The following is a 27,911-nucleotide window of genomic DNA, read 5'->3' as shown; positions in this document are numbered from 1 at the left end:
AGTGGCGCGATCTTGGCTCACTGCACCCTCTGCTTCCCAGGTTCAAGTGATTCTCCTGCTTCAGCCTCCTGAGTAGCTGGAACTACAAGCACCCCCACCACACCTGGCTGATTTTTGTCTTTTTAGTAGAGATGGGGTTTTGCTAAGTTGGCCAGGCTGGTCTTGAACTCCTGACCTCAAGTTATCCACCCGCCTCGGCCTCCCAAAGTGCTGGAATTACAGGTGTGAGCCACCACATCCGGCCTCTAACTGCTTTTTTGTCATTTGAAAATAATCTTTTCTATGCATAGCTGAAAGGGTTGATGGCAAAAAAAATTGTACACACTTTGTATTTCTGTTTTTGTAGCTATGGCTATGACTTGAAGAATCCTATGGATCTTGCTGCTTTGTTCAGTGAACTACAGTATTTTTTATTCATGTTTATACATTCATTCATGTTTATAAATTCATAAATCATGTGAAATGACTATTAATTTTCAAAATGTCTCTTAATATGTGTGTTTGTATATGTATATATCTGCCTTCCCATCTAGGTATCTATGCATATCAGTATTTCTCTGAGTCTACTCATTTGAAGCATAGATGATTTCACATATTGTTGAATCTTTTATAATACCTCACATAGGGTTTTATGAAAATGTTTTATTTATGGTTGATGCTCATATATATGTGTATATGTATATGTATATACTTACTGGATTAATGAGTGAATCCCAAAAAGTTGGATTTTTAACTCTATCTTAGAAACGGTTTTCATTGCATTCTTCTAGCTTTTAGCCTTATAAGGAGCATGGCTTTATCTTCAGCAGAAATAAGCAAACATAATAAAAGAGCCACTGTTTTTTTGCTTTGTGAAGAATTATTCAAGAATCATTTTGTAATCCTGGCTACAGACATTCTTTGTATGTGTAAAGTGATTTTGTTTTCTTTTTCAGAGCACTGTCACATACATGAACTCCCTGGCTTTTTCAGTAGCCTTGTTGGGTGGATAGGGGAGATACTATTCTCATTTCCATTTCATTGAGTTGAAAACAAAGGCCCAGAGAGGGTTAGGTGATTTATTCAAGGTCTCTCAGAACATTCGTGCAGACCAAGAGTAGAAATCAAGTTTCTTGGTGCCTATTTGGTATTTCGTATGTATCTTATTTACAGTGCAACAATTTCTTAGTTCAAGTTTTGAAATGTGTTCCGTTTAATAGCATTCTTTTACAATTAAGTAAGGAGCAGCACCTGGTGATAGGTAACCTTTAAACAGAGTAGTGACTTTTATCTTTTTTTTTTTTTTTCTTTTCTTTTTCTTTCTTTCTTTTTTTTTTTTTTTTTTTTTTTTTTTAAAGAATATTTATGGAATTGTTCAGATAATAGATGGAGTCCTTCCTGAAGCAGTAGTACACAAGTGATAGAGGTTATGATTAACTAGAAACTGTGAGGAAGTAGGAGGAGTCAGGAATCCCTCTGAGGTTTCCAGCTAGGGTGATTAACAGACAGGGTATGCAAACCAGCGAGACTTGATGGGGGTAGTTGTTGATAATAACTTTGGGTACACTGAGTCTGAAGTTTCTATATAAAACCAAGAAGGAAATGTCAAGTGAGCAGCTGGAAATAATAGAATCAATGCTTAAAAAAACACAGTAACTGACTATATGGATTGGGAGCCATAACTATATCTAGGAGGTAGCTAGAGCCAAGGCAGTAGTGGCGAGGGTAGTGGATAAGGAGAAGAGGGCCTCAGGACAGAATCTTAGGGAACCTCAGTTTCAGGGGCAGAAAGAAAAGAAAACTAACAAGGATCTTGAAAAGTCTTTGGAAACATAAGTAATGATAGCGTTATAATACAACTCTTCATTTTTTCTACACAGCTATTTTAAATACTACTGGGATTTTTCTGGTATGTCTTATTGAATTGCTGTTAGTGCTATCCAAGGGTCAACTATCATTTTGCTTTTATTTCTTACTCTCCATCCTTTATGTTCATTCTGTTAGCCCCTCCTTTATCTTCCTATGCAGAGTTGATAGGAAAAACATGACCTCATGTATTCAGTAACATTAGGAAAATGTGAATTCTGTGATGTTCCTAATAGTAAAGGAATTCATAGTAGCTGAGGATTTAGTTTGGCATTCTGATACTGGAGTTTAGTATTCTAGACATAAATATCTTACTTCAAAGCATATTTTGTTATTATTTTTGAAGTCTTAAATTGTATATTAGAGAGTCATTGACACTGAAATTTTTGACAGTTTCACACATTGAGGAAGTGTGTTAAAGAATTTCTCCTAGCTTCTAAAATGGAAGTCTGATTGTATTCTCAGACTTTGCATAGTATTCATAGCTGATATTTTAGTTTTACATGTATTTGATAAATATAGAATAAATGCTGGCTATGTTCAAAACCAAAGTATTGCTAGAAAACTTGAGGAGTTACAAAAATGGATAACTAAAGCTGGATTAAAACATTTTATTTACAAAATGATTATGATTCTCCACTCCAACTCCCATCTCAAGTACAATTCAAATGAAAACAGTATTGAAATAAACTATAACATAAGTGTAAGAAAATGCCATGGAGCTTTGATGTTTCTCATGCAGACTATGTTGATGCATGCTTGAAGATATTAAATGCTTTTCAGAAACGTGTTTTGGTGCTTTTGCTTCTCTGGTTCCCTCAGCACAAGCTTAGAATGCCTTTTGGATAATCCAGCACTCTCCTTGTCTTCAAAGGAGTTTGCAGTCTCCTGGGGAAGAAACCCTACACAATTGAAGTAGAATTAAAAAGAGGGCAGGGTCTGAAATGCTGAGCTCTCGCTGACTACAGAACTACCAGTCTGAAAATTCCAAATGCAAACATCAAACAGCACTATTATGATCAAACCTAAAAGTCCCATCTCTGGGGTGTAGTTCATTTAGAGAATTTTATAAGGATCTGGGAGTTGGAGACCCAGCTGATGTGAATCATTTATCATCACTGAAGATACTCAGGTATCAGTTGACTGTTTTCCATTTTGACTGTGTGTCAAAGGATCCTAGGTCCTTCCCAGTCATGTGTTTCTTAGATCTAATAACCAGAAGTCATTAGAATTGTATAATTATAAATGATTTCCAACCTACGATGGCTTGACAATTTTTTTACTTTATGATGGTGCAAAAGTGATGCGTATTTAGTATGCTCCTCAACTAATGATGGAATTGCATCCAGATAAACCCATCTTAAGTTGAAATGTGGGTTTATCTAGACATAACCCATTGTTAAGTTTAGGAGCATCTGTATTTGTTTTCTGTGACCTACTTGGTTTTCTTCCAACCCAGTGGTGTGTTGGAGTTAGCATATACCAGCTCTCAAGAACCAACTGTGAAATTTTCACCAATTTTGTGAGCTGGTTGTAGATTATGGTCATTATTAAAAATTATATAAATTTACTAGTTAAGAATAGGAAAAGCAAAGGTCATAAATACTCAAAACTCATTACTCCTTAATTTGTTATGTTTCACTGTTATCTGTATTTTTGAGATTAGTTATGTCTGCTGTATCTCTATGGACATAATATATAATGGTTTTCTACGATGCATCTCTTTCTGCCTACGTGTTCAGTGACATCTTACTGGTAGCTCAAAATTGGCCACGGTAGGAGAATTTATACCACCAGAATTGGCAAATAGTATGAGTTGGGGCTGGACTTACGGTCTTGTTGATTGTTTAGACTTAAGAGAAAATGTTAATAATGCAGATTAAATTTAAAAGTTTGTTGTGTCCATATTCATTACATTGTAAATAGCACCAAAAAGTGAGTCTTCTTCCACTGTCCCAAAGTTATTAACCATTTAGCAAAGAAGTCACTCACATAACTGAAAAGTGAAGTTCTGAAGTCTCCATTGTATCACTTTCAGCTTTGACTTTAGCATAAACGAAAATGTCAACCAGTATTCATATTGAAACTAATCGTAAGTTGCATCCATTAGTGGCTTTGGAGTACAACAAAAATTAAGAAGTTTTCTGTGAGAATCAGGTGACTAATTTACAATACACAACATTGTATATTCTATGATCTTTGTAAATTTTGTGTTTTGCATTCTTTATATCAGTAAAATTTAAATTTTTATGTCTGGGGTGTGGTTGTGGCTAGGTCAGGCAAGGTTCGGTCCCAGCAGCTCCATGGCTGCTCTGCTCTGAGCACCTGGTATCTACTATGCCCTTGGAAAAAAAAAAAGAAAAAATTATATTTGTATAAATGCATGATTGCTCACAGAGAGCTGGTTGTTAAGCACTTACCGGTACATATCATTTCTAATAATGAACAAGTCCAAATAAAGCCAACTATATTAAATTCAGATATATAGGTTTATTTTCTCTTCCTTTTCTTGTTCTTTTTCCCTCATTTCCTCCTGTTCTTTCTATTTCTCACTTTTAGTTCCTTTATTCTTAGTAGTATGTACTATATTAAATTGAATAAGCCAGAAAACACCAGAATTTCCTTACCTATTATTAATCCATTTTCATACTGCTATGAAGAAATACCTGAGACTGCATAATTTATAAAGAAAAATGGGTTTATTGGACTCACAGTTCCACTTGGCTAGGGAGGCCTCACAATCATAGTAGAAGGTGAAGGAGAAGCAGAGGCATATCTTACATGGTGGCACCCAAGAGCATGTGCAGGGGAACCGCCCTTTGTAAAACCATCAGATCTCATGAGACTTACTGACTCTCATGAGAACAGCATGGGAAAATCCTGCCCCCATGATTCAGTTACCTCCCACCTGGTCCCTGCCATGACACATGGGGATTATGGGAGCTACAGTTCAAGATGAGATTTGGGTGGGGACACAGCCAAACCATATTCCTATGTTGTTTCTAACCATTGCAGTGACCCACCAGCAAATATTATTATTCCTCACTCTGCAGATTAGAAAACTGAGGTTAAGCCTCTTTTCTGTTGTCACACATCTCATAAGTGCCAGAGATGGTTGCTTCTTCCAGATCTATCTCCAAAGCCTCTGCTCTTTTCCAAATACTGTACTCTTCTGAAGCTAGTTCTTATAAGCATATTAGGAAAAATAGAACTTATAGCAAAAGCTGTTTACTTTTAGAGCTGTTTATCCCAAGAACTATTTATTGTGCAGAAAATTACACTTTCACAAAACCTTTTTTTTTTTTTTGTTATGCTTTGAGCTTATGTAAATGTTTTGTACTTAATTTTATTTCTGTTCTCATAGCCTTGGTGGAGGACCAGATGATGCAAAAGAAATTATGAGACACAGTTTCTTTTCTGGAGTAAACTGGCAAGATGTATATGATAAAAAGGTAAGATATCTTTATGGCATAGTGTGTATATATTTTGGCTGCACTGCTAAAATGAATTTATAGTAAAAATATTTTAAGTGATTAAAAGTTAATGATGTAATGATACTTTCCATTTTACCGACATTTAAGTGAATACTGAACTTCTGTGCACAAAATTTTACTTATAATTTTGACTCCCTAAATGCCTCTTGAAATTTTACTCAACATGATCACAGAATTTATTTTTCTATTTTTTCCCATAATAATTTGTTAGTTTGCCTCTCGTTATTTCTTTAATTTTAAAAAAGATACCCAGTATTATTTTTTCTTTAAAAAACTAGTTAAAAATGTTTAATTTGCCCTTATGTCTTTAATTTTAAAGTAAACACTTCAGATTCATTTATACAAATCTTTGTTTTAAAAGGAATTTAAAGAAATTTGTTTTTAATATTTAATGAAGTAGTAAACACAATGTCTTATTTTGGACTTTTCTGTCATTTGAAACAGAACTTTATTGCCCACAAAATGAATACTGCTAGGCCAGGCATGGTGGCTCATGCCTGTAATCCCAGCACTTTGGAAGGCCGAGGTGGGAGGATCACTTGAGGCCAGGAGTTTGAGACCAGCATGGGCAACACAGTGAGACTCCATCTCTACAAGAAAAATAAAAAAGTCAGCTGGGCGTGGTGGCACACTCCTGAGGAGGCTGCTAAGGCAGGCAGGAGAATCGCTTGAGCCCAGGAGGTTGAGGTTGAGGCTGCAGTGAGCTGTGATTACACCACTGTACTCCAGCCTGGATGACAGAGTGAGACCCAATCGCTTAAAAAAAAAAAAAAAAAGAACACTACTAATTATATATGTTTAGTTTTATTGTGATCTGCTTATTACTTGTTTTTATTTATTTATGTATTTTTTGAGGCAAGGTCTCTGTTGGCCAGGCTGGAGTGCAGTGGCACAATCACAGCTCAGCAGCCTCTACCTCTCACCTCAGCCTCCCAAGTAACTCGAACTGCAGGTGTGAGTTACCATACCTGCCTAATTTTTTGGTACTTTTTGTAGGTTTTGCCATGTTGCCTGGTATGGTATTGAATTCCTGGGCTCAAACAATCCTCCCTCCTTGGCCTCCCAAAGTGCTGGGATTATGTGAACCACTGCACCCACCCTTCCTGTTTTAAATACTGCAATTTTTGCTTAAGTTCAGGAACGGGATATTATTATGTCTGTCCCCCGCTACCCGCTTTTTTTTTTTAACCACCTCAGATATTGTTAGTACATTCATTGATTTTGATATTTTGATTTTCAGATGCTTATATAAAATTTTTACTATGAAATATTTTTCATTCAATAATTTACTCCAAATTTTTCTGTAATTATTTTTAGTTCATCCCTTTCAGTTTATTCCAACATTTCATATTTTTCTCTGAAACATTTATTAGTCAACAACATTTATTTCGCGTCTATTATGTGCCAGGTGTTCTTCTCTGTTAAGCCTTAAGGTAAAGATAGAATTATGTCATATGAATTAGATGAGTTAGGAGGAAGTAACACAAGCACTTCATGTCTGTATTATGTTATTGGTCACTGGGAGTGTGGTGATTTTCGATCTGTTTCTTGTAACTAGGAATTTAAAATAGGTGCCTCATGTTAGACACCTCTACTCAATTCAACTCACATATCCTGAGTTTCTTCTATGTCTAAAGTACCATGTTAAGTACTGAATCCTTCACAACTTTGATGAGAAGCATTTGAGCATTCTTAAATGTGCTAAATGTTTATCTTCTTATAGACAATTTTACATCCACTTTGTATCACTGAGGATGTTCCTTAAGAGTTGCATGCCTATATAGGAATGCCCCTGATGAGCTGTGTACTGTTTTCATCGTGTCAGTACACAACAAAAAAACCTGGAAGAGATGAGGGCTTGCTGTGTCTCCCAGAAATCATGCATGGTTTTATTTTTAATAAATAGCTAATAATAAGCTACAACTAAATATCATCCCTTCTAGACACCCTCTTCTAGGAGGACTTACTCCAAAAAAAAGAAGAGGAAAAGAACCATTTCTTTAAGAGACAGTGGTTGGGGTACCAATGTGGCCCTGTAAATTCAAAGAAGGGCCAAAATATGGACCTCCTTAGTCCTGTGAGGACAATAAGGTTAGCTACAAAGTTTCCTTATCTCAGTGTTCAGCTATTCATGTTAAATAAGAGTTTGGCCCCACCTGGAGAAAGCTCTGAGAGCCCAACCAGTATACCAGTAAGGAAGCAAGGCCTATCCTGTCTCAGCTCCACTGGGCTAGACACGCCCAGTGTAAAGGTGATAGTAAGACAGCCAGCAGCTACCATGTGGGAATGGAATTAGGGGAGCCAGCAGCTCTGGCAGGGAGGAGGAGCTGCCAAAACAACTTCTGATGACGTATGTAGATAAATTCCTTCAAGTTGTTATAATTATTTTTTTTAAATGGGTGCCACTTAATTTGAGCAAAAGTGTTAAATATCTTGCATAAAGAAGCACAACCAAAAAATGGCTGTTTCTGTAAATGATAGATTGGTCGTGGATTGATGCCATCTACAGGCTTACTCACGGCATCCTGTGTGACCCCCGAGGCTCTGGTGTTCTCTGCAGCCCCATACATACTTGAAGGAGCAACTTTATTATAGCAGCACTTTTAAATTTCAGTTTCTTTCTGAAAGGAAAATGTGATTGAGTCTATTTGGGTTTGTATCATATCACAGATGAACACGAAATTAATTGAGAACCAGCCTGACGTTAGTAGCTGTTTTAATGAATTCAGTTAAAATTTCAGTGTTTTAGTGTAAATTACTAAATCATTTATAAAATAAAACATTTTTATGGAGTCCTTATATCTTTAAAATGTGTAATTTATTGTAAAAGTCAATTAATTCCTAAGATCAGGGATTATTGTTACATTTTTATTAATAAGTTTTGGTAAATTTATTCTTGTTAATTTATTATCACATAATTATTGGCTATTTTTCTACTTATTGCTGCACATCAAGAGGTGATGGCACATCTAGAGATTCTGGCATCTGTTGAGGAGATCTGAATCTCTTCTAGGCAAAGTAAAAAGTGAAGTAATCTGAATTACAAGTAGCGTGATGTTCCACTCTAAAGAGCACAGTATCAAAACATGAAAGAACAAAGTTGGATCCTGGTCCTGGATTTGCTTCTTGCTTTCTTTGTGGACATGGACAGGTCATTTACTCATGCAAAAGATACAATTCTTTAAGTACCTTCAAGCTTTAAGATTCTCTAGCAGGGTGTTTTGTAGCATGAATTTATCTAGAATAATGTCTATATAGATTTCTACATAAATTTTACACTCTGTCAGTCTGCTAAGATTTTGTGTGAGACGGTGTTGAATCTGTAGATAGATTTAGGGAGAGCTGACATCTTAACAGTGAGTCTTCAGATCCATGAATGCAATTTATCTCCATTTATTTAGGTCATCTTTAATTTCTCTCAGTAATGTTTTGTAATTTTCAATGTTTAAGTCTTACACAAATTTTGTTAGGTTTATCCTTAAGTGTTTCATGTCTTCCAAGGGAAATGATATTTAGAATTTCATTTTCACTTTGTTTTGCTGCCACTATATAGAAATACAGCTGGTTTTTTCATACTGACCTTTTCTCCTGCAGGCTTGCAAGAATTAGTTGTAGTAACCTTCTTTGTAGATTACTTACAATTCTCTGCACAGACAATCATATCTTCTGTAAATAAAGTTTTACTTCATTTCTAATCTGCATGCATTTTCTTTCTTCTTTTGCCTTTCTGTATTGGCTAAGACCCTCAATATCATGTGAATAGTGATAAGAGTGAGCATCCTGACTTTGTTTCTAGTCTTAGGGAGAAAAGCACCTTTCACCATTAAATATGATGTTAATGAGCACATCTAGCAGCCAGATCTGGGTTTCTAAATATTCTTCTCCAATAAAAGGAATCAAGGCTCCTTGAGGGCGTGACTGATTTCAGCACTATTATGGGGGAAGAAAAAAAGATGAGCCTGGAGAATTTTGTGATGTAACATAGTGAAACCCTGTCTCTACCAAAAAAAAAAAAAAAAAAAAAAAAAGCGAGACATAGAAAGTACCCAAACCTGAAGAGTCCTCTGGCAAAAGCTGAAACAATTTCAGTAATAAAATATATAGTGTTAGTTTATGATCCAAAGGATAAAGTATGTAATCATGAGTCTATATTGCATAAATACATGATTGATTGTCTAAATAAATAAAGTGTTGAGAGGGACATGTCTTCCTTACAGATGAATTCCAATTAATGTAAAAGAGGTGAGGAAAGTAGGAAATTACCATTAAAACTCCTGAGTGAAAATTGCTCATTCAGGATTCACCTATGAATGCTAAAATTAGTAAGCAAAAGTTTAGGAAAGAGGGTATTTCCATACTCTCAAGATATCTCCCTGTGAATATTTATCATTTACAAAGGTAAAATGACTAACTTTACAGTGGAGAGATCTGGAAAGCACAGTTTTAACCAAGTGATCACGGTTAACATCACCAGTAAGTAAGATACTGACTTCATGGAACCCATGATAAGATGCTCTGAGAACGACACATCACTTTTGAAGTGCTCTCCTCCGAGATGCATAACCTTAATATAATCGTGAGGAAACCTGAAAAACTCACATGGCAGGACATTCCTCAAAATACCTGGCCTGATAACTTCAGAAGTGTCAACCTCGTGATAGACAAAGAATGATGATGGAACTCTCATAGATTGGAGAAACTAAGGTGGCATGATGACTTAACTGCAATGTGGGATCCTGGGTTGGGTCCTGGACTAGGCAGGGGCATTGGTAGAAAAACTGGTGAAATCGAAATAAAGTTGGTAGTTTAGTTAATAGTATTGTACTGATGTTAATTTCTTTGTTTTGATATTCATACTGTGGCAATATAAGATACTAACATTAGAGGAAGGTGGGTAAAGGGTATATGGTAACTATGTGTGCTATATTTTTGTAAGTCTTCTCTAAGCCCAGAATTATTTGAATATAATATGTTATAAAAACATGATGTTAATATAGGTGTTTTACACCTCCTTTATCAGATTGAGGCAGTTCTAGACCTAGGTTACTGAGAGTTTTTAAAATCATGAATGGGTATTGAGTTTTATTAAAACTTTTTCTGCACTTACTGCAATGCTCATATGACTTTTCTCTTTTATGTCCTATTAAAATGGTGAATTAACATTGATTTTCCAAAGTTGAGTGAACCTTGCATTCTGTTGAAAAACCCACTTCTTCATGGCGTGTTATTATATATTGCGAGCACTGGCACATTGTATTTCTAAGGCTATTTGTATCCTGAAGTCCTGAGCGATATTACTGTGTCATCTTCTTTTCCTGAAATGTCTTTGTATAATTTTCACTACAGGATCATGTTTGCTTTTTAAAAACAAAAGGAGAAGTACTTCTCTTTTCTCTTTGATTTTATAGAATTGTTTTTGTGGGATTTGTATTATTTATTAACAAAATATTTGGTGGGATTTACCAGTGAAGCTCTCCCTAGACCTGGAGTTTTGTCTTTGTTGGTAAGTTTTTCACTGTGAATTCAATTTATTTAATAGTTGCAGGGCTGTTGTGGTTATCTGTTGTTACTCAGGTGAATTTTGCTCTTTGTGTCTTTCAGGGAATTTGTTATCTAAGTGAAGTTTCTCTCTAAGGACTGTTAGTCATGCTTTGCACATTTTGATGTGCTGTGTTTTTATTTCAAAAGAGTTTTAATTCCCCTTGTGATTCCTTCTTAAGGGTTATTTGTAAGTGTGTTGATTAATTTCCAATTTCCAAATATTTCCAATTTTCCATAATTCCATAATTTCCAAATATATGGATTTTTCAGTTATCTTTCTGTTACTGATTCCTAGCTTAATTCTCTTGTGGTTGGAGAACATAGTTTATATGATTTTAATTGTTTTACACTTTAGAAGATTTGTTTTATGGCCCAGAAAATGACTTATGTTGCTGTATATTCTATACACACTTGAAAGAATCTCTACATTGACCCTTGAACAATGCGGGAGTTAGGGGCACCATGCTCAAAACCCAGTAACTTTTGACTCCCCAGAAACTTAACTACTAGTAGCCTACTGTTGACCAGAAGCTTTAATGAACAGTTGATTAACACATATTTTGTATGTTATGTGTATTATATACTGTATTTTTATAATATAGTAAGCTACAGGAAAGGAATATTATTAATAAAATAAGGAAAAAAAAATATATTTACTATTCATGAAGTGGAAGTGGATTATCATAAAGGTCTTCCTCTTCATTGTCTTCATGTTAAGTAGGCTGAGGAGGAGTAGGAAGACGAGGGATTGGACTTGGCTGTCTCAAGAGGTGGCAGATGCAGAAGAAAATTCAGATGTAAGTGGGCCTGTGCAGTTCAAACTCATGCTGTTCAAGGGTCAGCTGTATTCTGCTTTTATTGCATAAATTGTTCTACTAGTGTTCATTAGGTCAAGACAGCTAGTAGTATTGTTCATGTCTTCTATATTCTTACTGATTTTCTGCCTACTTGTTCTATTGGTTTCTGAAAAGGGATTGTTGATATTGTCAACTGTAATCGTGAACTTTATCTTTTAGGTTTTGCCTCATGTATTTTGAAGCCCCATTGTTAGTTGCATACATATATAGATTAAGGATTGTTTTCTTGGTGAATTTACCTCATCTTTTTTTTTTCTTTTTCTTTCTTTTTTTTTTTTTTTTTTAAGAGATGGGATCTTGCTATTTTGTCCAGGTTGAAGTTGAACTCCTGGGCTCAAGCAGTCCTCTTGCCTCAGCCTTTCGAGTAGCTGGGATTGCAGGCATACATCACTGCACTCATCTTTACCTCCTTATCCTTAGGAAATGTTCTTCTGTATAGACAGCAGCAATCTTTGTTTTGAAATCTACTTCATCTGATATTAATATAAGTACTCCATCTTTCTTTTGCTTTTGTGTAATATATCTTTTCCCATCATTATACCTTTATCCTATGCCAATTATATTTAAGTGGATATTCTTTTAGACAGCATGTAGTCGATTCTTGTTTTTTTCTTATTCGTTAGAAACTATGACTTAATGTAATGTGTAGCCCATTTTCATTTAATGCTCTTAATGACATAGTTGGGTTTAAATATACCATCTTGCTGTTTGTTTATTTTTTTCTTTGTTGCTTTTTTTCTCTTTGCCTTCTTTTGGATTTGTTGAATATTTTATGGTTCCATTTTATCACTGCTATTGTCTCATTGTATGTCTGTTTTATTGTTTGGAGGTTGTTTCTAGAGTTTGCAGCACACATGTTTAACTTAGTCTACCTTCAGTCATAACCAATTTACATACAATAGCGTATTTCTATTTCCTCCTATTCTTTAGGCTATTATTTGCTTACAGTTTACTTTCACATATGTTAATAAACACCACAATACATGGTAATGGTAATTAGATTTTGCTTTAGATAATTATATTTTAAAGTGGTTGAAAATGCTACACATTAACCATTATTAGCACTCTCCATTCCTTTATATAGACTATGCTTCTATCTGCCATCATTGTTTTCTTGATTTTCTTTACTATAAGGCTCCTTTAACTCCACTTCCACCTCCCTGGGTTTGGAAACCTTCATGGGAAAATGTGTTTGAAGGAATACAGGATTGGGAAACGAAGGAAATGTGACATTTCAGAATGGGAAAACAATGTGAGAAAAAAATAAAGTAGTAACAAGAGAAGTGCATGAAGATATGCTGACTGGAGGAACTGGAATCTGTGGTGGATAGAATCTGGATGTAAACAGCGGACAGGTGGCCCGTGAATACAGTGCGGCTTCTTGAAAGTTGACCTCGTATGTTTGCTTGATCTACTTACCAGAACTGTAGGTGCTGATGTAAGGAAATGACATGTGGTAATTGGATTTTTTTCAAGTTTTGTTGGAATAGACTCGTAGGGAGAAGAGTCTGGAAAAGGGAATCTCATTAAGAGACTACTGCAGTAATACAGTGTTAAGTGACAGAGCCCTTAGTAAAGGAGAACACAGGCAATGAAGGGAAAGGAAGTGTGAATTCCACAGAAATTATAAAGAAATTGAGGACTCCTATTTTAAGTCTAGCAATACTGGGGAAAATACTGGGAGAAAGTTTAGGAAGAGGATTATAGTTGGTTTTGGTAATTAATTTCAGATAGAGTTGTCTAATGGCTAGAAATATAGCACTAACTTTTGGGAGTGAGAATGGAAGTATGTATGTCTGGAAATTCAGAGTTTAATTAGAGCTGTGGAAATGATTAAGGAGGAGAGGGCTAAGGAAATGGATAGGAGAGAGGGAAGAGAAGATTTGAAAGGGGAGTCAGGAAGGAGGGAAGCAATGAGAACGTGGAAGGTTGGGATTGAGTGCTGGAAAATATTCATGGTCAATAATGGAAGTTGGTTTGAGGACACATTTTTGCAAAGTGTATCAAGATCATTTGTGAAGCATCATGCCAAAGTTGAAGTGGAACTTTTCTGAGTCGTGACTTTCTACTTTCTGGTTGAGATATTCAGCCTGAAGAGCTTGGTGATTGATGGCAGTTACGCAGAGGTTAATGATTGTAAGCTACTGCTTTTACAAGTGAAGCAGGGCCAGAGGAGTAGAACAGATGCACCAATGGAAGAGAAATAAAAGGCTGAAAATAGGTTTCTATTTGATATTTTCCTTATCACAATCAAATAATGGCCCACTTTTAAACTTTGGGTCAAAGAAAGATGTGTTCCAAATATCTGCTAGACATTCTGCTGGCTAACCCTTCTAATTAGTGTCTTCTTTTGGTCATGAGGCATTGTACTTAGGATATAAAAACACAAACAGCTGTCAAAACCAGTGTTATTTCTGGCATGAAATGTATACAGGTTAAGCTTTAGAAGCCTTCAAATTGGGTTAGGAAATACAACTAGATTTTCCTTACAAAATCTCACCTAGAATAAAATTACACAGCAAACTGGAAAAAATAATGAGGAGAAGCTTAATCAAATGACACAAAAAGTAAACAGGGGCAACAATAATAATTTGGGGCTAAGTAGATTTCAGATATTAAATGTGATAAGTAGATCATTTGTAGCATAAATGATGAAACATATTTATTTGCACCAAATAACAGCATCTACATACACAAAACAAACACTATTAAAAATGCAAGAATTAACTCAAGATGGATTGGAGACATAAATATAAGACCTGAAGCCATAAAAAATTCTAGAAGAAAACCTGTGAAAAATTCTTCCGGAGATTTACCTAGGCAAAGAATTCGTGACTTAAGTCCCCAAAAGCAAATACAGTAAAAACAAAAATAAATAAATGGGGCTTAATTAAACTCACAAGCTTCTCCACGGCAAAAGAAATCATCAACAAAGTAAATAGACAACCTACAAATTGGGAGGAAATATTTGCAAACTTTACTTCTGAAAAAGGACTAATACTCAGAATCTATAAGGAACTCAAATCAGCAAGAAAAAAGTCAAATAATTCCATTAAAAAGTGGGCAAACAACATGAATACACATTTCTCAAAAGAAGATATATGCAAGTGGTCAGTAAACATAGGAAAAAATGTTCAACATCCCTACAAATCCTCAGGAAACTACAAAATAAAACCACAATGAGATACTATTTTACCCCAATCAGAATGGTCATTTTTAAAAAGTCAAAAAACAATAGATGTTAATGTAGATGCAGTAAAAATACAATGATTACATGCTGTTGGTGGGAATGTAAATTAATACAACCTCTATGGAAAACAGTATGGAGATTTCTCAAAGAACTACTGGTAGATGTACCATTCGATCCAGGAATTCCACTAGTAGGTATCTACGCAAAGGAAAGGAAGTCATTCTATACAAAAGGATACATTTACTCATATGTTTATTGCAGCACAATTCACAATTGCAAAGATAGGGAATCAACGTAAGTCCTCTTCAACCAGTGAGTGGATAAAGGAAATGGAATGCACACACACACAAACACAACTTGGAATATCACTAGCCATAAAAAAGAACAAAATAATGTATTTTGCAGCACTTAGATGGAACTGAAGGCCATTATCCTAAATGAGGTAACTCAGGATCAGAAAATCAAATACTGCATGTTCTCACTTAGAAGTTGGAGCTAAGCTATGTGTATGCAGAGGTCTGCAGAGTACTAGAGTGGACACTGGAGGCTCAGAATGAGGGGAGGATGGAAGAGGGAGGCGAGGGATGAAAAGTCACCTGTTGGGTACAACGTACACTATTTGGGTGGTAGGTACACTGAAGCCCAGAGTTGACCACTATACAATTCATCTATGTAACTAAAAACCACTGTACCCCTAAAGCTATTGAAATTTTTAAAACATATTAAAAATTTTAATGCAAGGCAGCTGATAGAAATACACTTATTTAACAGGTCTAGAGGTTTATCAGTTCATTGATATTTACAGAGATCTGGCTTTTGCTTTTGTTAGTTTTTCTCCACTGATTTTCTGTTCTCAGTTTCATTGATTTCTGCTCTAATTTTAATTATATCTTTTCTTCTCCTTACTTTGGATTTAATTTGCTCTTTTTCTAGTTTTCTAACCTGAAAGCTTAGATTATTTGTTTTAGATCTTTTCTAATTTGTGCATTCAATGCTATAAATTTTCCTCGAAGCATTATTTTAACTGTATCTCACAAATTTTGATGTTTTATTTTCATTTAGTTAGAAATAGTATTAAGTTTTACTGAATTATTTAATATGTATGTTGTTTAGAAATGTGTTGTTTAGTCTACAGGTATTTTGGAGCTTTCCAACTATCTTTCTGTTACTGATTTCCAGTTTAATTTCACTGTGGTCTGAGACCATACTTTTATATGATTTTTTAAAATTTGTTAAAGGTGCATTTTATGGCCCAGAACATGGTCTCTCATGATGAATGTTCTGTGTGAGAAGAGCTGTGTATTCTGCTTTTCTTGGATAAAATATTCCACAAATGTTGATATTAAATCCAGCTGATTGATGGTGCTGTTTAGTTCAGTTATGTCCTTAACTGACTGGCGAGACATGTTGATGTGTCCAACTATAATAGTAGTGTCATCTGTTTCTCCTTCCAGTTCTATCAGTTTTTGCCTCACATATTTTAATTCTGTTGCTGGACACATACACATTAAGAAGCGTTACGTTCTCTTGGAGAATTGGCCCGGATACCATTATGTAATGCCCCTCTTTATCTCTGATAGTTTTCCGTGCCCTACTTTGTCTTAAATTAACATAGCTCCTCCCACTTTCTTTAAATTACTGTGTGTGCCTATCTTTTTCCATCCCTTTACTTTTAATCTAGCAGTGTCTTTATTTTGAAAGTGGGTTTCTTGTAGACCATATAGTTAGATCTTGTTTTTTTTAATCTACTCTGACAGTTTCTGTCTTTTAGCTGATGTCTTTAGACTGCTGACATTAAAAATGATGATTGATACAGTTGGATTAATATCTACCGTATTTCTTACAGTTTTTTATTCATTGCGCTTGCTGTTTCTTTCTGTGTGTGTATCCCATTTTTATTCTGCCTTCTCTGGTTTAATTGAGCATTGTATAAGACAACATTTTTCCCTCTCATAGCATATTAACTGAGTAAATTATACTTTTTTAACTGTTTTTAACTGCCAGCCCTTGAGTTTGAAGTATACGTTTATAACTAATTCAAGTCCTCTTTTAAATAGCACCGTAACATTTCACAGATAGTACAAGTGCCATATAACAGTATTCCCTGATCCTCCTGTCTATCCCTTACAACACTGCTGTCATAAATTTCACTTACCCATGAGCTGTAATCAAAAAATACATTGTTGCTATCATTATTTTGAGCAAACTGTTATCTTAGATTAAGAATAGTAAGAACAGAATTTTATGTTACTTTTATTTATTCCTTTTCTAATATTCTTCCTTTCTTCACATAGATACAAATTTGTAACCTATATTATTTTCCTTTTTTTTTTGGAGACAGAGTCTTGCTCTGTTGCCCAGGCTGGAGTGTTCAGCTCACTTCAGCCTCAAACTCCTGGACTCAAGCAACCCTCTCACCTCAGCCTCCCACAGAGCTGGGACTGAAAGCATAGGCCACCACGCATGGCTAATTTTGTTTATTTTTTTGTAGAGACAAGGTCTCACTCACTATGTTGCCCAAGCTGGTCTTGAACTCCTGGGCTTAAGGGATCCTCCCACCTTGGCCTTCCAAAGTGCTGATATTATAGATGTGAGCCACCACACCTGGCCTATATTCCTTCTTTTTGATAAACTTCTTCTGACATTTCCCTCAGGGCAGTCTACTGGCAACAGATTGCCTCAGTTTTTGTCTGAGAAATTCTTTGTTTTTCCTTGACTTTTGAAGGATGATTTTGCTGGATACAGAATTCTAAGGTTGGTGGGTTTTTCTTTCAATGCTTTTAAATATTTCACTCCACTTTAGTCTTGTTTGCACGATTTCTAAAGAGAAATCCAATTTAATTCTTTGTTCCTGTTTAAGTAAGGTTGTTTGTTGTTGTTTTCTGGCTTCTTTCAAGATTTTATCTTTGTCTCTGATTTTTCTGCAGTTCAAATAATGCTATGTCCGGGTGTAGACTTTAGGTATTTATGTTGGCTTTTTCTTTCTTTCTTTTTTTTTAGACGGAGTCGCACTCTTGTCAACCAGGCTGGAGTGCAGTGGCTTGATCTTGGCTCACTGCAACCTCCGCCTCCCGGGTTCAAGCGACTCACTGCCTCAGCCCTCTGAGTAGCTGAGATTACAGGCACCTGCCACCAAGCCCGGCTAATTTTTGTATTTTTTTAGTAGAGGTGGGGTTTCACCGTGTTGGCCAGGCTGGTCTTGAACTCCTGACCTCATGATCCTCCCGCCTTGGCCTCCCAAAGTGCTGGGATTACAGGCGTGAGCCACTGCCCCCAGCCTGTGTTTGCTTTTCTCTGAGCTTCCTGGATCTATGATTTGGAGACTGTCACTAATTTTGAAAAATCATCCTGAGTCATTACTGCTTAAAATATTTTTTCAGTTCCTTTCTCTCTTCCTATTTTGATATTTTCATTGCAAATGTATTTTATAACTATCCTAAAGTTTCTGAATGTTCTGCCTTTTCATTGTTTTCTTCTGTTTGTGTTTCATTTTTGGAAAATTATATTGATAATTTTTCAGGCTCACTGATTGTTTCTTTGGCCATGTTCAGTCTATTTAAATAAGTCCTTCAAAGGCATTCTTAATTTCTTATTTGTAGCATTCCCTTTTCATTCCTTCTTAGAGTTTCCATAACTCTGCCTACATTACCCATTTGTTTTTACATGTAGTCCACTTTTTTCCATTAAAACCCTTAGTATATTGATCATAGATGCTGTAAATTCCTAGTCTAATAATTCCATATCTGTATCTGGTTCTGATGCTTGTGCTTTAAACTTTTTTCTTTTCGTCTTTTAGTATACTATGTAATTTTTGGTTGAACATGTACATAAGTACTGGGTAAAAGACACTGAGGTAAATAGCCCTCCAGTGGAGGTTTTATATGTCTTTGGATAGTTTAGCCAGCTCAACTTACTTACTAATTTTAGTACCCATTTTTTTTTTTTAAATTTAAGGTTATAGTCTGCATAGATGATTATTTCATCTATTTCCACTCTGAGTTTTATTGTATTTTTTTTTTAACCTTATTACACTGATCAGGATTACTGGAACCATGCTGTTTCAAAATGGTGAGATTAAACATTGCATCCCCCATTGAGTATTACATTAGTTGCAGGTTTTTAATACATACCATCTCTTGGGTTGACAAAATTTTCCAATATTCCCTGTGTTTTGAGCACTTTTATTATAAATGGATTCTGGATTTATGTTTATGTTTATTTCTATTTTAATTGGTTAATACAGTGTATCACATTGATATTTTAGTATTACATTAATCTTGCATATCTAGAAGAAAACAGTCACAGAATGTTATCTTTTTTATATATTGCTAAATTTGGTTTGTTAATATTTTGAGGATTTTGCATCTATATTCATTAGAGATGCTGCGTTATACTTTTCTTATATGTCTGATTTTAGAATCACAATAATGCTGGACACATAAAATGAGTGATGTTCCCTTCTCTTCTGGTTTATGGAAGAGATTGCATAGAATTGATGTATTTCTTCTTTAAATGTTTGACAGAATTCTCCTGTGAGGCCTTCTGGGTCAGAACGAAAGAAAGTCAGTTTCTTTAATGGATATAGGGTAATTATAGTTATCCTTTTTTTTTTTTTTAAATGAGATTTGGTAGTCTGTAGTTCAAGGAATTTGAAAATTTTATGTCATTGCTGGATTTATTGGAATTAAGTGATTTTATTATTTTCAAAGAACTAGACTTTATGTTCATTTATTTTTGTTTGTTTTATTTTTTTGTTTTTTCTATATTTTCTCTTTCTTATTTATTTATTTTTGTTTATTAAGTTGTATTCATGATTTGAATTCTTTTATGATAGAGTCATATGGTGCTATATATTTACCTCCCAACACTGCTTTATCTGCATCCTGTAAATTTTGATATGTTGTATTTTGATTTAACTTTATTTCAAAATGCTTAAAATTTTTTGGCAGTTGCTTCTTTAACCCTATGAATTACTGCAGTGTTTTGTTTGATGTACAATATTTGCAGATACTTCAGCTGTCTTTCTGTTTTTGATCACTGTTTTACTTCTGCTATTATTAGACGATGTATTTTGTATAATTTCAGATCTTTTAAATTTATTGATTAAGAGGTGGGCAGATCATGAGGTCAGGAGATCGAGACCATCCTGGCCTAACACATTGAAACCCATCTCTACTAAAAATACAAAAAATTAACCGGGCGTGGCAGCGGGCGCCTGTAGTCCCAGCTACTCTGGGAGGCTGAGGCAGGAGAATGGTGTGAACCTGGAAGGCGGAGCTTGCAGTGAGCCGAGATGTCACCACTGCACCCCAGCCTGGGTGACAGAGCAAGACACCATTTCAAATATATATATAGTTTATATTGTTGAATCATATGCACTTGAAGAGAATGGGTACTTTGTTCTTGTGTAGAATATTCTATAAATGTCAATGATAGAATTGGTTGGTTAATACTGTTAAGTCTTCTGCCTCCTTACTGATAGCTTAATGGCTTGCTCTTATCAGTTACTAAGAGAGAAGCGAAACATTCAACTATAATTCTGGCGTTGACTATTTCTGTTTATAGTTCTATCAGTTTTGACATGTTTTTAGTTCCATGTTTAGATGTACCAAAATTGTAGTATTATTATATCTTTTTGGTAGTTTTACCTCTTCATTATTTTGGTTAACCAATTTATTGGTGTAAAGATTAGAACAGAAATAAATGAAATTGATAATTGAAAAGCAATGGAGAATAGTGACTGAAACCAAAAGTTGGTTATTTGAAAAAATCAACAAAACTGACAAAACTTTAAATGGATTGACTAAGGAGGAAAAAGAGAAAAATGAAATACTGAATCAGAAATGAAAAAAAGGATATTACTACTGACTTTAGAGAAATAGAAAGGGTTATAAGAGAATACTCTGAAGAACCATATGCCATCAAGCTGAGTAACCTAGATGAAATGGACACATTTCTGGAAATACACAAATCACCAAAAAGACTTAAGAATACATTGAAAATCCAAATAGACCCCATAACTCTTAAAGAAATCAAATCACTAATCACAAACCTCCCAGCAAAGAAAAGCCCAGGGCCAGATGGCTTTACTGGGGAAGTCTATTCAACACTTAAAGAAAAATTAATGCCAGTCCTTCTCAAACTCTTCAAAAAATTTGAAGAGGAGTGAACACTCTCTCACTTGCTCTACTATCCTGATGTCAAAACCGGAGGCATTTTAAGAAAAGAAAACTACAGACCAGTGTCCCTAATGAATACAGATGCAAAGTTTCTTAATAAAATACTTGCAAACCATTCAGCAGTATAAGTAAAGGATTTTACACCTTAACCAAGTAGATTTATTCCAGGAATGCAAGGATGTTTCAACGTATAAAAATTAATCAGTGTAATGTCCCACATTAATAGAATGAAGGAGAAAACCTGCATGATCATTTCAACTGATGGGCAGCATTTGACAAAATTCAGCACTGGTTTATGATAAAAACACACACACACACACACACAAAACTAGGAATAGAAGGAAACTGCCACAACATGATAAAGGTCATATATTAAAAGCTCTTGGAAAGACTGTCATTTAAGGGATCATTTCAATAGTTTGGAAAACCCTCAGCTCACATTATATTCATTGGTGAAAGACTGAAATTTTTTTCCCTGAGATAAGGAAGAAAACAAAGATACCCACTTTCAACACTTCTGTTTAATGTGACATTGGAAGCTGTAGCCAGAGGAGTTAAATAAGAGAAATAAAAAGCAATAAAATTTGAAAGGAAGAAATAAAACTACCCCTACTAATAGGTGACATGATCTTGTATGTAGACAACCCTAAAACATACACACACACATGCCACACTTGTGGCTCTCTTAGAATTAATACATTCAGTAAAGTTGCAGGATGCAAAAGCAAGCTAGAAAATACATTGTATTTCTATATACTAGCTATCAACAATGTAAAAAGGAACTTAGGAAGATCAATTTCATTCAAAATAGCATCAAAAAATGTCTTGGGAATAAATTTAACCCGGGAGGCGCAAGACTTGTACACTGCCAACTACGAAACATTACTGAAAGAAATAAAAGAAGACATAAATGAATGGAAAGCCATCTCATGTTTATATATTGGATATTTAATATTAAGATGAGAGTACTCAAAATGATCATACAGACTCGGTGCAGTTTTTTCTTATGGTAGAATACTATTCAAGAATAAAAAAACGAGTAACTCAAATTTATAAGTATCAATATTGATAAATCTCTAAAAACAAACACAGAAAAACAAATTACTGAGGATATTTACAGAATACCGTACTACAAAAACTGAAAATGCACCATAAAAAGTATTGTATTTATGACCAAATATATATATGGGAGAAAAGTATAAAAACTTGCATGCAAATGATATGAAGTAACTTCAGGACAATATTTGCTTGAATCATAGGTGATTGCCATTCTCACAGGTTAAAATAGTTGAACCTTTCCAGGTGCAGTGACTCATTCCTGTGATCCCAGCATTTTGGGAGGCCAAGGTAGGAGGTTTCCTCGAGCCCAGGAGTTCAAGACCAATGGCAAAACCCCACCTTTACTAAAAATCACAAAAAATTAGCCAGGCATGGTGGTGCAAGACTGTTAGTCTCAGCCACTCAGGAGGCTGAGGTGGGAGGATGAGTTGAGCCTAGGAGATCAAGGCTGCAATGATCTGTGACCACGCTACTGCCTCTCCAGCTTGGGTGACAGAACGATGCCTCGTCTCAATAGACAGACAGATAGATAGATAGATAGATAGATAGATAGATAGATAGATAGATAGATAGATAGATAGAACGAACATCAATGAGTAGGAAGAAATTAGTATTTAGCAGTAACTATTTTACATCTGAAAAAAACATGTTTGAAAATACATATGGTCCAATGTTAACATCCATTAGACTTGATTATCTTATTTTCTATTCCTAATGCTTAAAATAGTTCTTTTTAAATTTTTAATTCAAGTGGAAGTTAAAAGAAATAGAACACCAAGCTTAGGCTACTCAAGAAAATTGAAGAGTAGTAATGTCCCCTTTGTCATTTCTGATTGTGTTTATTCAGATCATCTCTCTTTTTCAGTTATTCTAGCTAGCAGTCTATTTTGTTAATTCTTTCAAAAAACTCCTGGATTTGTTCATCTTTTGTACTTTTTCTGCATTTCAATTTCCTTCAGTTCCGCTCTGATTTTGGTCATTTCTTGTCTTCTGCTAGCTTTGGGGTTGCTTTGCTCTTGTTTCTCTAGTTCTTCTAGTTGTGATGTTACATTGTTAAATTGAGATCTTTCTAACTTTTTATGTGGTCATTTAGTGCTATAAACTTCTTCTTAAAACTGCCTTAGCTGTGTCCCAGAGATTCTGGTATGTTGTATCTTTGTTCTCATTCGTTTCAAAGAATTTCTTGGTTTCTGCCTCAATTTCATTATTTACCTAAAAGTAATTCAGGAACACGGTGTTTAATGTCCATGTAATTATATGGTTTTGAGAGAGTTTCTTAGTGTTGATTTCTGTTTTTATTGCGCTGTGGTCTGAGAGTATGGTTGGTATGATTTCAGGTTTTTAAAATTTGCTGAAGTTAAACCATCCATGTTTGTAGACAGTATGGTTCTATACCTAAACAACCCGATCCTCTCTGCCCAAAAGCTCTATAATCCAATAAACAACTTAACAAAAATTGACAAATTAACATAAGCAATATATCAGGATACAAAATCATTGTACAAAAATCAGGATTCCTAGGCACCAACAACATCTAAGCTGACAGCAAAATCGATAATGCAATCCTATTCACAGTAGCCACAAAAAGAATAAAATACCTAGGAATACAGCTGACCAGGCAAGTGAAAGATCTTTACAATGAAAACTACATAACACTGCTCAAAGAAATCAGAGATGACACAAACAAATGGAAAAGCATTCCATGCTCATGGATAGGAAGAATCAATATTGTTGAAATGGCCATACTGCCCACAGCAATTTACAGATTCAGTGCTATTCCTATTCAAACTACCAATGACAGTCTTCACAAAATTAGAAAAAAAAATAAATTAATAAACTATTTTTAAATCCATGTGGACCCAAAAAAGAATTCCGAATAGCTAAGGCAATACTAAGCAAAGAGAGCAAAGCCAGAGACATTACATTACCCAACTTCGAACTATACTACAGGCTATAGTAACCAAAACAGCACGGTAATGGTACAAAAACAGACGCATAGACCAGTGGGACATGAAAAATAGCCCAGAAATGTCACACAGTTACAGCCATCTGATGTTTGACAAAGTCAACAATAAGAAGCAATAGGGAAAGGACTCCCTCTTCAATAAATGATATTGCAATAACTGTCTAACCACGTGCAGAAGGTGGAAACTGGACCCCTTCCTTATACCATATACAAAAAATCAGCTCAAGATAGATTAAAGACTTAAATGTAAAACCTAAAATCATAAAAAAATACCATATAAGATAACCTAGGAAATACCATTCTGGACATAGAACTTGGCAAAGACTTAATGAGAAAGACTCCAGAAGCAATTGCAACAAAAACAAAACTTGACCTAATTAAAGAGCTTCTGCACAGCAAAAGAGACTATCAACAGAGTAAACAGACCTCTGCAGAATGGGAGAAAATAGTTGTGAACTATGCGTCTGACAAAGGTCTAATATTCAGAATCTATAAGGAATTTATAGAAATTTATAAGGAATTTATAGAATCTATAAGGAATTTAAACAAATATACAAAAAAACAAAAAACTCCATTCCAAAGTGGGAAAGGGACATGAACAGACACTTCCCCAAAGAAGACATACATGTGGCCAACAGGCATATGAAAAAATGCCTAACATCACTAATCATTAGAGAAATGTAAATTAAAACCATTGTGAGATACCATCTCACACCAGTCAGAATGGCCCTCATTACAAAGTCAAAAAATAACAGATGCAAGGTTGTGAGAAATGGGAACACTTATACACTGCTGGTGCAAATGTAGATGAGCTCAGCCACTGTGGAAAGCAGTTTGACAATATCTCAAAGCAGAATTACCATTTGACTCAGCAGTCCTGTTATTGGGAATGTAAATTCTGCCGTAAAGACACATGCACACATATGTTCATTACAACACTGTTCATAATACCTAAGACATGGAATCAACCTAAATGCCCATCAATTACAGATTGAATAAAGAATGTAGTACAGGTATGCCATGGAATACTATGCAGTCATCAAAAAGAACACGATCATGTCCTTTGCAGCAAAACAGATGGAGCTGGAGGCCATAAGCCTAAGCAAACTAACACCGGAATAGAAAACAAAATCCTGCATGTTCTCACTTATAAGTGGGAGCTAAACATTGAGTACATATCAACACAAAGAGAGGAAGAGCAGACACCAGGGCCTACTTGAGGGTGGAGGGCAGGAGGAAGGTGAAGATCAAAAAACTACCTACCAGGTACTGTGCTTATTATCTGGGTGATGGAACGACACGTACACCAAACCCCACCCAAGACACGCAGTTTTCCTATATAACAAACCTACATGTGTGCCACTCAACCTAAAATTTAAAAAATAGAGAAAATTGAAGAGTAAAGAAAGAAGGAGCAGTAGCTAAAGGGAACACATAGAATGGGTGATATTTATTTCATACTCAGGGGAATGATCCAAAAGGGAGTGTAAAATTGGAGCTACATAGAAAAAAGTAATATTTAAGATAAAAACATACAGATAGTGAGATGTAAAGTGAATAAATACAGAAAAAGATGTAAGGTCTCTGAAGCATAGCTAACCTATAGAAAGGTGGGATACCCTTGTAGTGACATCAATTGGAAAGAAGTAAGATGCCCATCAGAGCAGATGTGTTTATAAGCATTTAGTCAGAAAGTTATGGTAGTTCCTGAATGAAGGCCTCAATTTCTCTCTCTCTGTCTCTCTCTCTCTGTGTGTGTGTATGTGTGTGTTTTAAGAGATGGGGTCTTGTTGTAATGCCCAGGCTGGAGTGCAGTGGCAGGATCACAGCTCACTGCAGCCTCGAATTCCTGGCCTTACGGGATCCTCCTGAATAGCTGGGACTATAGGTATAAGTCCCACCATCTTTATGGCAGAAGTTCTGCCTTCTTATTAAGAGTGAGAAGAATGTTTTATGGTTGATATTAGAAATTTTAAGACAGTGACTGTCACATGTAGGGAGAGGCTCAGAGGGAGCTAGAGAGAAACCCAAGTAGGGACCAATGAAGAGGTATAGATTGCTGGAGGCCCAGCTGAGGTTGAAAATCCCAAAGCTCAATTCTACGCTGACTGCTAAAGCTTTGTTCCTTGAAAGAAAAAATTATAATGATTATAAAACATAATTATATAAGTATTATATAAAGTACAACTTAAGACAGAAAAGATTTAAGAGGTATTCGAGGAAGATTGATTTAGAATGTTTGGCTTATGGTGAAATGGATCTTAATACTTTCTGCATTCCTACTTATCCTTCAGAGATTTCCTTCAGAAAAGAAGAAAAATCTTGCCTCTAGAGAGTAATTTAGGTACTTTATAGTTTATTTTGGTCACTTGGTTGATACTCATTTCAATGGGATGGCAACTGATTAAGTAATATTTTTATCTGTCATGTGCAAGGCACAGAGAGCCCTCAATGAAATAATGTCTCCTCTGAAAGGGCCTAAGTGAATCTTCCAGACCTTACTATATTAATTTTAAGTGTTTTGGTTTATTCATTAAACATCTGTGTTTCTATTTGAAGATTAATCTTCATATTTGTCCCAGATTCTAAGTTAGGACTCTTAGTATTTATTATTTTCTTAGATATTTGCTATTTCCAATGTTGTTGTTTTGTTAATTTTTTATTGAGATAATTCACCCTTTAAAGTATACACTTCCATGGTTTTTAGGGTCTTGACAGACTTGCGCAACCATCACCGCTGTCTAATTTCAGAACACTTTCATTTCTTCATTTTTTTCTTGAAGATACATGTTTTCTTCTGGAATAATTCCCGTTCAGCCTTTTTTTTTTTTTTAACCATTTTTTGTAGTGCAGCTGGCAAAAAAATTTGTTTTCTTTTATGGGATGATGTCTTTATTTTGCCTTCATTCTTAAAGGATATTTTTACTGAATATAAAACTGTGAGTTGATAGTTTAGTGAGTACACATTTAAGTATTTCTTCCTTGCAAGTTATGTGGTGTATTTCACTGACTGTTTTCAAGATATTTTTGTTTGTGTGATGGCTTTGTAATATGTCAGTTGACTAGACTGAGCCACATTTCCCAGGATTCCCTTTGCTATTTAAGATTCTCACAGGAGATCTGGAGGATAGACGTGAAGGAACAGCCATTTTGTAGCTCATTCATGTTGTCTCCTAGACCATCTTATTGTCACGTGACAGTGGTCAGGCCTGCATCAGCTCCACCTCCTCCTGCATCCTGTTAGCCGTGGAGCCTCCTTCTGGGCCGGGGTGTGTGTTTAGTTCCATGATGAGGGTCCCAGCTTTTGCAGGATATCCACACCAGCAAGGTCAGGCAGTACGAATTAACACGGGTTTCAGTCTATCCTCCTGGGCTCCAGCTTGTGCTTCTAGATTTCATTTCATCTTTCCTCTCTGGCTTTGCTTGTATCTTCCCTTCTCGACTTACTGTCTTATGGACATCAAACCCCAGCAGTGAACTTGCAGACAACAGCCTTACAGAGACAACACAACTAGCTCCCACAGTCAGGTAAATTCAGTTCCCTGTAATGTCTTTACACACAGAGTAGTTCTGCTTCTCTCATGGAACCGTGACAGACTCTGGTTCTCAGCCTTCCGACTATAATGTGTTTAGGTGAGGTTTTCTATTTATTCTGCTTGGAGTTGCCTGAGCTTTTTAAATTTCTTGCATATCCTTCTTTAACTTTGGAAAACTTTCAGCCATTATTTCTTGAAATATATTTTCTGTCTTATTATCTATCTCTCCTCCTCCTCCTCCTCC

The 27,911-nt window shown here is 35.4% G+C and overlaps 1 protein-coding gene across 2 annotated transcripts in view; it reads left to right on the top strand.

Annotated features, from left to right (window-relative positions):
* Window positions 1–27,911, top strand: part of AKT3 (v-akt murine thymoma viral oncogene homolog 3) — a 363,232-nt gene that overhangs the window by 308,963 nt on the left and 26,358 nt on the right. For both annotated transcript variants that reach the window (XM_011981159.1, XM_011981158.1), the window contains exon 12: window positions 5,210–5,297. In XM_011981159.1, the coding sequence (XP_011836549.1) occupies window positions 5,210–5,297 (88 nt within the window). The remainder of the gene's footprint in view (window positions 1–5,209; window positions 5,298–27,911) is intronic.

Source organism: Mandrillus leucophaeus, unplaced genomic scaffold (assembly GCF_000951045.1).
Source record: "Mandrillus leucophaeus isolate KB7577 unplaced genomic scaffold, Mleu.le_1.0 Scaffold220, whole genome shotgun sequence".
NCBI classification, from domain to species: Eukaryota; Metazoa; Chordata; class Mammalia; order Primates; family Cercopithecidae; genus Mandrillus; species Mandrillus leucophaeus.
Note: the sequence above shows the minus strand (reverse complement) of the source record. Positions and strands in the feature narration are given on the sequence as shown.